At 39.6% G+C, this 11461-nt stretch overlaps 2 protein-coding genes across 2 annotated transcripts; one reads left to right on the top strand and one right to left on the bottom strand.

Moving 5' to 3' along the window:
* Nucleotides 1-2024: 2024 nt before the first annotated feature.
* LOC108440902 (von Willebrand factor A domain-containing protein 5A-like) lies at nucleotides 2025-7004 on the top strand. The gene is made up of 5 exons (XM_037537981.1): nucleotides 2025-2243; nucleotides 3442-3474; nucleotides 3585-3606; nucleotides 5645-5703; nucleotides 6844-7004. Exons 1-5 carry the CDS (start codon nucleotides 2069-2071, stop codon nucleotides 7002-7004), a joined length of 450 nt encoding a protein of 149 aa, XP_037393878.1. The 5' UTR covers nucleotides 2025-2068.
* Nucleotides 7005-7857: 853 nt separating this feature from the next.
* LOC108440887 (cilia- and flagella-associated protein 251-like) lies at nucleotides 7858-10823 on the bottom strand. The gene is made up of 4 exons (XM_017720078.1): nucleotides 9923-10823; nucleotides 9296-9538; nucleotides 8873-9046; nucleotides 7858-8117 (listed from the first exon to the last, which is right to left on the bottom strand). The coding sequence occupies exons 1-4, from the start codon at nucleotides 10821-10823 to the stop codon at nucleotides 7858-7860; spliced, it is 1578 nt and encodes a 525-aa protein (XP_017575567.1).
* Nucleotides 10824-11461: the final 638 nt, after the last annotated feature.

Raw genomic sequence — 11461 nt, 5'->3', positions numbered from 1 at the left:
TAAACAACTTCACTGCCAAGTAACACAATTTTACTGTATTTGCATTTGTACAGTACATTTATTTATTTCAATGCCATACAACACAGCAAATGCATTAGATGCTAGGGGGTGGAGTGACATACCTTGAGATGATTAACCCATCAACTCAGACATCACAATGCCAACTTTTTTAACTGAAAGTCATTTTTGTATGTTGGAGGGCCCAGGAGATCCTAGTTATGCCACGGTAATTGACAAAATGCCACAATATTAGAATTAGAAATTTGTGCAATCATATTTTCATATATTAAGAAAACTTTGAAATGGACTCTTCTAGACATGCCCACACAAAATGCCCTTTTGAAACACCTCAGCACATTACTGTCCAAGGATGCGAGTTATGGGATGGGGGCTGGGGGCTTAAAAAAACACGCAAATAATAATAATTTTTTATAGCAAACACTAAAATGTTTCTCAAATATATCAGCAAATTAACTAGCTACATCCTTGCAACATAACAGCGTAACATACTTCATCTACTTTTAAGTGTTGAAAGGTAAAGTTTGAAAAGAAAAGTTGATTGGTAGTGATGGTATATACTGGTGTTTTGCTCAGTGCTTTCTGGTCTTTAACCTGTTCAACTCCTTGAGGCCACCGGTGGTTCCAAAACACACTTTGTCATATGCTTCATAACTTTCATATTTCATTAGCTACATTCAAAAGCTGGGTGTCGTATGAGGCTGTAACTGTCTTCTTTCCAGGCAAATAGATGGTGCTGTAATTTTAACCCTTATAAAAAAAGAAACTGAACTCCAAGTTTTTTTTTTCTCTACTAACAGTCGACCCATTTTTCCACTACTCTGGGCTATAAACTATAAACAGATGGCATCTCCTCAGTGATCTGCTCTGTAAAAATGATTTTTATAAAATAATACAAAGAGCGTCTGAGATTTTTGTATTTCAGCAGTAAATTGTAAGCATATGATCATAAAACACATGTTCTGTTAATTTGAGGGGACCTTTTAGAAATAAATAAATAAAATAAAAATGTACATTTATTTCATGCAATTACTGGATAATTTGCCTTACAATTTGGTCATGTAAATTCAGATGGAACAACCAAAATATACCCCGGTCAATACAGATTATTGGACAAAAGTCACTCATTTTCCATGCACAGTCTGATTTATTGATTTTTCCTTCTTTCTTTATACTATATATAAATTAGTTAAGTAAACAATTTTAATCTAGCTCAGTGTTAACATATTCTATTAAAATTGTTTATATCAGACCTAGTCTTTTTTTTCTCTCTCGGTTGTTTGTAATATTTTTCTTTGTTTATTTTCCAAAATAAAAGTCTCTGTGCATTGATTTTTTTCTCTTGTATGCAGGACAGTAATCTGGGTGGACCAGCAGTTTCAAACAGTCAGTAGGGTGCCGAACGTATCAAGCCAGCCGACTGATATATGCTCGCTGTCTGGGAAGAGACTTTAGAAGAAGCTAACGTTATTAGCATTTATGCTAGCAGCCACATAATGCATTTTTTTTGCTCATATTTTCATACTCAGCAGAGTCAAATGGCAGCTTATACACATACAGTTCTGTGTAAATGTAGGCATGTGTGTGAAGGTTAGGGAACAGAGGGGAGCACAATCTGCTTGTGGCCAAATTTGGCTCTGGGGTTGGACTTTGTACGTTATGTTTAGCGAAATTTACAACAGACATCTGGTTGTCCACTGAGTGCCCATTATATAAACAACAACACATTTAATATAATATTCAGGGCTTCTTTGCTTTACATTGTATTTGTTTTGCCAGACTGTTGTATTAAAGCAATAGTACACTTGAGGTTGTGTGTTATGACAGGTAACATCACCAGTGACGACACAACATCACTACTCTCCTTTCGGACTGTAACTGCAACTGAATCACAGCTGTGATGTTATTTGTGATTACATACAAGCTTTATGGTTTGGTAACTTAAACATCATATGATGTAATATGAAATAAAGCCATTGTCATTCTTGATATTCTGTGAAGGCTGGGAATTCATAGGCTGGCTGCTCGTTCCTTGATCCAATCTCTGGAAATGGAGCATAGGGAAAAGAAAGATGAGAGCTTAAGAGAAAAGGTGGTGGAGCTCAGCGTGCAGTCGGGAGTGAGCAGCTCTTTCACTGCTTTCCTTGCCGTCCACAAGGGCAGTGGACAGCCAGTGAAAGGACCGTTGGTGAGGGATGCAATACCAGCATCATATCTAGAATATGGTACATATGGTTCTGTGGTACTATTAGTCTTATTCTTTAATATGGCTTAAATCATCACTGGTGACATAATTAGGCCAGAGATGAAGACCCCTGACTTGCACTACTCTATGACAAGGTGCCTGAAAAGTCAGGGGTATGATAGCTTTACCAAGTTACTCAATATCCCATAGAGTACAGATAATATTCATTCATTAAATCTGCCAAGAACAGGCTGTACACAAAAACTGAGTGACCGTGCAAGAAGAAGACTAATGAGGAAGACTAGCAAGAGAGTTACAGTCTTCACTGGCTGAGATTGGAGAGACTGTGTGTACATCAACTGTTGCCTGGGTGCTTCATAATTTTTTTGGAGTGGTGAAAAGAAAGCCACTGTTAAATTAAACTCACATGAGCCCTCGGGTATGGTTTACTAGAAGCAACTCTGAAGTCAGCTGGAAAATAGTTCTGTAGTCTGAAGAGACCAAAATCCATTAAACACTGCACATCATCATAAACCCATCCCTACCATGAAGCATGGTGGTGGCAGGATCATACCATGGTGATGCTTTGCAGTAGGTGCTGGAAAGCTTGTGAGGATAGAGGGTAGAATGAATGCAGCAAAATACAGGGAAAACCTAAGTTAAGTGATAGTTTTTTAATCCCACAAATGGGGAAATTCCACCTCTGCATTTAACCCATCCGTGAAGTGAAACACGACATACACAATAGTGAACACACACACTAGGGGGCAGTGAGCACACTTGCCCGGAGCGGTGGGCACCCCTATCCACAGAGCAATTAGGGTTTAGGTGTCTTGCTCAAGGACACCTCAGTCATGGACTGTCGGCACTGGGGATCGAACCGGCAACCTTCCAGTCACAGGGCCAGTTCCTTAACCTCCACCCATGTCATGCAGTTTCCAAGCCTGACCCTTTGGAGGAGATGTGTCTTCCAGCATGACAGCAAAAACAGCCAAAGCTCCAAAAATATTATGATTTAATGTGTGTACGATTGTTCAACGCTGTGTTTGCTAGTCATGTACTGGCTAGTGTTTTTTTTTCTCTCATGAAAATAAGCAGGCAGTCACTACTAAAACATTTTGCCAGTATTTAAACTGTTGTTATTCATTTTTGTTGTTGTTATGATTATCAGGTAACACGTTGGTGTCTGTCTCCACACCATTGAGAGTATTAATTCCTGTGCTGTGCATTTCTTTCAGATGAAGAGTACGATTCACATCCTGGACACCAAGGTAGATTCCTTCAGCTGTTGAACTCACATACGAAATGATACCAGCACTTACACCAGCGCATTTGTACCACTTCATTCTTTTATATAGTACTATTTCTTCTGTCTCTTCAGGAAAGCCCTGTGAACTCTACATGTAAGTTTAAAAGCCACACTTTTTACACATCATTCAACAATGCAGTTAAATTCAACACTAAGAATATTCTACCAAAAGGAAACGAGGATGTGTTAGTACCTGTAGTTCAGCTCTCTTGGTCTGGACCGAAGCAGAAAATGATACAGTGAATCATTTTAGCTCTGATTCATTTAGCATTCACACTGATTTATTTAACTACAAACCAAAATATTCAAACAAAAGTCATGGAAATAAAAAGTTGTAACCGATTGGATGGATTTTATGACATACAATAACTGTGATAATGTCCACCGGACTTTATGAATCCTGCTGTTCTGTGTTCTCTCTGGGTCCGTAGGTTTTATTTATGTCTTGTTTTGTCTATCTTGTGATATTAGAGCAATGAGCCCTGAGACTCCCAGTGTTACTGTTGTTTTTCATGATACCAGGCAGGGTGACACTCTGCCGCCGTTGCCCTCTGTTGGCAGCCGGCGGCACAGGCTGGACCATTACACAGAGTTTATGAAGAGATAATAAACGCAGGCATGTGTCAAAACAAGATTAGCCTCTTCCTTTCCACATACAATGGTACTTTCCGTATTTGGTCTGTTTAGATGTCTTTGGTCCATACTGTGCTCATACTCCAGAGCTAGTGTTGAAGTGAACCAAGACTGAGCTGGACTGCTTTTCCCAAAAGCATCAATGAGAGACCAGTGTGGTAACCATGGAGAGACAGTGTCCTGAATGATAGTTTCAGGGGGTCTTGGCATGCTTGTTTGTTGAGCTCCAGTGTTTGGATGGCAGTTTTCTTACTTGCTCTAATGAACCGCAGTAACAGAGCAATCGCACCAGCCTTCTTTTTAATTGTGCCAAACCTGCCAGATCTGAACGCCCCCTAAGAAACAGATTTGTTAAAAGTGGCTGTGGGGTTGTTTTTCAGGGGTGGGCCTAGGACCCTTAGTTCCAGGGAAGGGGAATCTTAATTCTTCAGCAGACCAAGATAATTCTGGACAGTTCTTTGATTCCAACTTTGTGTTAAAAGTGGCTACATAATTGCCTTAATGAGCATGCCTTAGTTTGAAAAGGAGGTCGTCTTCTAGATGAGCTCACCTGAGTAAACCTCAATGGGCCCTTTTCACAAAGAATCATGATTACTTCTGGTTTAAGCGTTAGCCAGGTAAAACTCACTCAAGAAGAACTTTTATATGCAGTTAGCATGAATTTGATGGACTCTGTTTATATTAAGCTAGCTAAGCTGGCTAGAAGCTATTGCTAACAGTAGCTATAATCCCATAAAGCAGATTTCTTTTATAGTTACTTCTGTTTAAAAAGCTAATGCAGACAATAAACCATCAACCAAATCATTCTTACATGATCAGTTTGGTATAAACAGCAAAAGTTAGCTGGCACATTATGTCAGAAACCTTACGTGGCTCTTCTAAGATCCCAAACTACCAGCTAAGCTGGTTACGCCAGAAAATGGAAATCAACACTTCACAGTAAAACCGCGATGCTAAGATACAATGTAGTGTAGTGGTAATGCCTCTACCTTCTACGCTGTAGACTGGGGTTCAATCCCCACCTGGGCAAGCCCCATACACTATACCAATAAGAGTCCTTGGGCAAGACTCCTCACCCCACCTTCACGTACCTGTGTAAAATGATCAAATTGTAAGTTTGCTGTAAATGTAATGTAAGCTAAGATATGTCTGTTGTAGCTCAGTATTTTAGCATCACAGTTCACTACTATTACATTTTGGCATCGCTTCTGCACTAGTTATATGGAATGAACGTTAGTTTTACCCTGCTGACACTTAAACATGAAGTAAGCATGACTCTCTGTGAAAAAGGCCCATACAGACATAAACCGGACTTAATAGGACTTAATTACACTCAAAGAGAGTGAAGCACGTTCCTCTCTAAATAAAAGCGCAGAGTGTGGTGAAGGCTTACTTGGGCGACACCTCCTGAAAATCTCTGTTGTAAAATATCTTTTTACTGTGATCATAGATTTTATCAAACAGGGGTGATGAGCCTCCTTCTCCTTCTCTTCCCACAGACCATCAAGTTGGCATTCACCTGTATGTGAATATTCAGTGAGGGCATCCGCTTCACCACGTAAGTCACAGCATCCTCTTTTTAAACAGGTCAGAGCTCAGAGAAACGGTCAGAAACGCTGTGCAAAACGTGAATCAAAACAAAATGCAATGATGTTCAGATCATTTAAATCCTATGTTTAATTGAGAATGGTACAAATACAGCACAAATATTACGAGCTCCCATCTATAGAAATGGATATGAATTTCTAGACGTGTACTGTCTGACGTTAGAAGCAAAGGTTTTTTACCTCTGCTGTTTGCCATGTTTAGACCATGTATCCATATCAGAGATACTTGCTGTGTCCATATTAAACACTCAAACCAAGGCTTCCTTTGGAGTCTGGAGTACTTCAACCGTTTAATGTCATATGTATAAGTTTGAATACTTTGCAGATTGAAGTTTGAATACTGTTCCATATGACTGCGAACATAAGATGTTTTCTGATTTTCTAAATGAAAATAACATCAAATTTTAATGAACAATTTCTATTTATTTGCATCTGAGTTTAACATTCTAGAAAAAAATAAACCACAAACCATAAAATGTGCCTTGTGTGTTTCACAGGCCATATTTTATGTTTTATTATATCCCAATACGTTAAATTCAGTGAATTACTGTCATTGTGCATTAAAATGTCCAAATGTCTGTTCTCTATTAGAAGATGTGTTCACTTCTTTTCTATTAAAAATCAAGATGAACGAGTTTTGACGAATCTATACATTAAAACTCCCCAGAAAATAGTATGTTTTGAGTTTATATTAGAATGTATGGACTTCTCGAATTGTGTCCTTCAGCCTGGCTCACTCTTATTTATGTGCTTCACCTCAGTGCTATAGTTCAGGCCCCAAGAGGGTGATTAAAATAGGATAAGGTGTGAATTCTGTAACACAGTCTTCATGGCCAATCTTGAAAAACATACCTGTCTGACTGCTGTGAACATTCACTGATGACATTGCAATGAGAAAACGAGGAAATGACCAAAAGCATGTTTTACTTAAGCCCATTTAACTACATAAAATATCCATCTTAGTTTCACTCCACATTGGGTTTTGCCCCTATATTACAGTATAGTACAGCATGTTGTTTTAATCAGTGCAGGTAAACTATTAAAGATGTTGTTAAATATAAAATGTGTTTGTGTATTTGTGTTTACATCAGACTGCCCTGCCCAGAGGGAGCCCTACCTGGACCTGGTTTCTCTTCAGAAAGCGGCAGGGAACTGGGATTTGGAGGCCAAACTCTTTGACGTGCTTGGCAAGACAGAAAAGGAACTGACCAAACAGAAGCCTCTACAGGTTTGTCATAGACAGTGTTACTGAGTTATAACAGCTTTTATAGAGATGTGGTCTCAAGTCACTTGATTAGGACTCGAGTCAGACTTGAGTCACGAATGATTTCAGTCTCGGAGCTCAAAATGAATGAAACGTGGACGTGTGTCTGGCTGCAGACGGAACTCTCTACAGTCAGCTACTTTTCATGTGAATACATTTGTTTATTAGCGTAAGTACGACAGACCTGCATGGATAGTATAAACCGATCAGCAATAGAGACAAAACCACCTCTTTATTTTTACACTCAGCGTCAGTTTGATCAGGTCTACTAACCAGTAGGAGCATGTCGTAGTTCTCCAATTACAGACTGTAGTCCATCGGTTTCTCTGATGCTTTTTTAGCCCCCTTTTACCCTGTTCTTCAGTGTTCAGTGTCAGTGTTCTTAGCTTCACGTCCATCAAAGTGTCTTCCTCATTATGAAGAGCAGGTGTTGACTGAATAAAGATTTAATAGTTTTCTTCTCCAAACTTGTTAAAAGCACATATTGAAAATCATTCAGGCCAAAAGGAGGTTAAAGTCCTAAATAGTACTGACTTTACACCAAAGGGAATAGAATTCATGAGCTTTACATTCTCAAGCTAGAGCTGCTACACATATTGTCACAAACTTGCTTTTCTGAGAATGAATCTGTGCCGTTATTGGAAATCGCTAAAGAAAATAGGCTCACTTGTAGATTCTGAAAACGTGCCACTTGTAGCTGTGCGCTGAATAAAAACCTGCTCTTAAAGTAATTTACAGCTGAAAACACATTAAAACAGACCAACCAGAAAAGAGTTTTATTTAAGGTTAATTAAACATATAATACAATAATTAAATTCATTTAATTCAATTATTCATTTAATTAATGAAATAATCTCCTCTTGCTGAGGCTGTCGTGCGTCTCAGGGCTGTTAAAGTTAAAGTTGCTCTTTCTGTTCCTCTTCCTGGAGGTGCTCTGGGTCTCCAGGCTGCTGGAGCTCTGGCCCCCAGAGGGACCAGCAGCATTGGAGCTATGAGCTTCAGCATTATTAGAAACTTCCAGGTGGTTTCCAGGGACAGGGACATTCTGGATCAAGTCATTCTGAGGCAGTGTGGAAGCATTAGAACGTGGCATCGTGAAGGCTGAGAGAGAGAGATGTAACAGAAGTGAAAACGACACTCTAAGAGTTTCGAAAACAAGTTATAAGGATTAAAATAAATGACTAAAATAGACCTTTTTCACAGTCTCAGCAAATAAAAAGAAATACTCAGTTTGCCTACAGTTTGCAGGAATAATACCATATTTTGGATTGTTATCTGTAGAGGATGTCTTAGGGCTGTTAACCTCTTATTCTCCAGGGTATATTTTGGTTTGTTCATCTGATTTTACATGACCAAATCGCAAGGCAAATTATTCAGTAACTGCATGAAATAACTGCAAATTTTTATTTTATTTTATTTATTTGTTTTTGCAAAAGCTCCCCTGAAATGAACCTAAAATGTGTTTTATGATCATAAACATATTGCTATATGCTTTCACTGCTGAAAGCCAAAAATCTTAATATAAAAATGTTTTTTACACAGTAAATCACTGAAGAGACGCCATCTGTCCATAGTTCATAGCCCAGATTTGTGGAAAAATGGGTCGACTTTCAGTAGAAAAAAAAATGTTGAGTTCAGCTTCTTTTATTATAAAGGTTAAAATTACGTCACGCATCTATTAGACTGGACAGAAGACAGTTACAGCCTCATATGACACCCACATTTTGAATGTAGCTTATGAAATATGAAAGATATGAAGAACATGAGGAAGTGCGTTTTGGAACCATCTGTGTTCTCAAGTAGTTTAAGAGGTTAAAGGAGCAGCTTGGAAAGTCTCTTTCTCTTCCTCTTCCTGCAGTTGTTCTGGGTCTCCAGGCTGCTGGAGCTGTGGCCCTCAGAGGGACCAGCATCAATGGAGCTATGAGCTTCAACATTTTTAGAAACTTCCAGGTGGTTTCCAGGGACAGGGTCATTCCCGTTTGGGTCATTCTGAGGTGGTGTGGAGGCATCAGGACGTGGCATTGTGGAGGCTGCGAGTGAGAGATATGACAAAAGTGAAAACGACACTCTAAAAATACAAAACATGCATCAGAATATGTCGTCCCGGAAACAACATCCACTCTGCTAATTATTATGCTTGTACAGTTTCTATCTACTAGTTGTTGTTGTTGCTGTTGTTAACAGGACGAGTCATCTAGAGATTTTAGTTATTCAGTTTTCTTTAAGTACTTACAACATTCAGAAATGTCTATTGTGATGTTATGATATTAATAGCATACCGTTGTCGTCTGTCTCGGGGCTGTTACAGGACGAGCTTGGAAAGTTGCTCTTTCTCTTCCTCTTCCTGGAGTTGCTCTGGGTCTCTGGGCTGCTGGAGCTGTGGCCCTCAGAGGGACCAGCATCAATGGAGCTATGAGCTTCAACATTATTGGAAACTTCCAGGTGGTTTTCAGAGACAGGGCCATTCTGGGTCGGGTCATTCTGAGGCGGTGTGGAGGCATCAGGACATGACATTGTGGAGGCTGAGAGTGAGAGATATGACAAAAATGCAAACAACAAATTGCGATGAGGCTGTTTGGTTGAATTATTGTTGCATTTAGAAACACAGCAGTGATTTCAGACAGTATCAGCCATTGTTCACAGCGCAACCAGAAGCCGTTTAACGCTACTATTTACTCTTCCGCAGTAACGAACATGGAAGTGTGAAAATGGTCTGTTACGATGTAATTAAACATCCACTGTTCTACTTATTACTATACTACTTGTACAGTTTCTATCCACTTGTTGTCATTGTTCCTGTTGTTAACAGGATGAGTCATCTAGGGTTTTTAGTTGTTCAGTATTTTTTAGTACCTACAACATAGAACAGAAATGTGTATTGTGATGTTATGGTATCAATAGCATACCATTATATTGCTCTGGGATTCCGGGGTTCCTGTCTTGCCTGGAACAGCTGGAGGAACTTCCAGGCTCTTCATCAGTTAGATTCTGCTGGGTCCTTCGCATGGCCTCTTGGGGGAGGTCTTTGCAATTTCCCAGGCTTTCCTGATGATGGCCCATGACAAAGCTCTTCCCAGCTTCAGAAGAAGAGTGTGGTAACTCCATGAAAATGCTCCTGTGCTCGTTTCTGTAGTCCGGATTTCCATTGCCACCATCATTCTCAGCATTTTCCAGCACAATTCTTTCATCAAGTGCCTGTTCCTCCTCCATCAAATCCTCAATAAGAAGACCAAAATGTTCCTCTTCATGCTCTTGTTCTTCTCTCAGATCAAAGCCAATCATGGCTTCATCAGCATTTTCCTCTTCAGGCACCTGTTCCTCCTCACCGAAATCCTCAATCATAACACCAAAGTGTTCCTCTTCATGTTGCTGTTCTTCTTCCCCGAAAAACTCAATCAGAGCTCCTAAATGTTCTTCCTCATCCTCCTGTTCGTCCCTCATGTCAAAGCCAAACACAGCTTCACCGACATGTTCCTCTATATGTCGCTGTTCCTCCTCCCCGAAATACTCGATCAGAGCACCTAAATGTTCCTCTTCATGCCTGTGATCTTCCCTCATATCAAAGTCAATCATAGCTTCACCGACATTTTCCTCCTCCTGCCTCTGTTCTTCCATAAAATCAAAGCCATTCATGGCTTCACCGACATGTCCCTCTACATGCCCCTGTTGCTCCTCACCGACATACTCCATCAGGACTCCAAAATCTTCCTCCTCATGCTCCTGTTCATTCTCAGGCACCTGGGCCAGGGGGCCTCTCCGGGGGTTCTCATGCAGACCAGGTCTACAGACTGGAGAGAGACAAAACATCGTCACATATCGTTCCGTCTTTGCTGTTATTTCCCTAAATAGAACATACTGTTAATTTGAAACTTGTCTGTTCAACAAATTGCATATCCCTGATTTATGTTTTTAACATAAGCTGTGCAGTGAACCCAATGCAGCCAAATGACTATAAGCATTGTTAGTACAGAAGAAAATTATGAAGGAAATTATGTTTTTTAAGATACTAAGAAAGCCATTGCTGATCAGGTACCTTCGGTTTGGGATCGGTTTGTGCCAATGAGCTGTTATTATTGGCTATTTAGGTTTTTTGTGTTTGTTTTTTAGGCAATATAAAATTTAAATTATCATTATTATTATTATTGTTATTGTTATTATTATTATTATTATTATCATTATTATTATTGTTGTTATGTTACACATGATACATGAGTTGCTGTAACTTTTCAAATAGGATTTTTTCACCCCTTAAATAGCCAGGGCCCACCAGCAGGCCCAAGTATCTATTACACCCTTCTGCAACCTAAGACCGCCTCAACTCAACCACCTGGGAACCCTAAGTCTAATTCCTGGATTGCACTGACTGTCGAACAATGAAATCAGGTGGCCTGTGCACAGATTTTTGGGGGGCAGCAGCTTGAGAGAAAAAAGAGGACAGGAATGTC

This window comes from Pygocentrus nattereri, chromosome 1, assembly GCF_015220715.1.
Source record: "Pygocentrus nattereri isolate fPygNat1 chromosome 1, fPygNat1.pri, whole genome shotgun sequence".
Lineage (NCBI taxonomy): Eukaryota > Metazoa > Chordata > Actinopteri > Characiformes > Serrasalmidae > Pygocentrus > Pygocentrus nattereri.
The sequence above is the reverse complement of the archived record's forward strand: the minus strand, read 5'-3'. Positions and strand labels throughout refer to the sequence as shown.

Excerpts from the sequence above, each read along its gene's own strand:
- LOC108440887 (XM_017720078.1), bottom strand. The coding sequence starts at position 10,823 with ATGTTTTGTCTCTCTCCAGTCTGTAGACCTGGTCTGCATGAGAACCCC. Across the intron at positions 9,539-9,922 it reads AATCCCAGAGCAATATAATG|CCTCCACAATGTCATGTCCT; the intron begins GTATGCTATTGA and ends TCTCACTCTCAG. Across the intron at positions 8,118-8,872 it reads CCTGGAGACCCAGAACAACT|CCTTCACGATGCCACGTTCT; the intron begins GCAGGAAGAGGA and ends TCTCTCTCTCAG.
- LOC108440902 (XM_037537981.1), top strand. The coding sequence starts at position 2,069 with ATGGAGCATAGGGAAAAGAAAGATGAGAGCTTAAGAGAAAAGGTGGTG. Across the intron at positions 3,607-5,644 it reads AAGCCCTGTGAACTCTACAT|ACCATCAAGTTGGCATTCAC; the intron begins GTAAGTTTAAAA and ends CTCTTCCCACAG. Across the intron at positions 5,704-6,843 it reads GAGGGCATCCGCTTCACCAC|ACTGCCCTGCCCAGAGGGAG; the intron begins GTAAGTCACAGC and ends TGTTTACATCAG.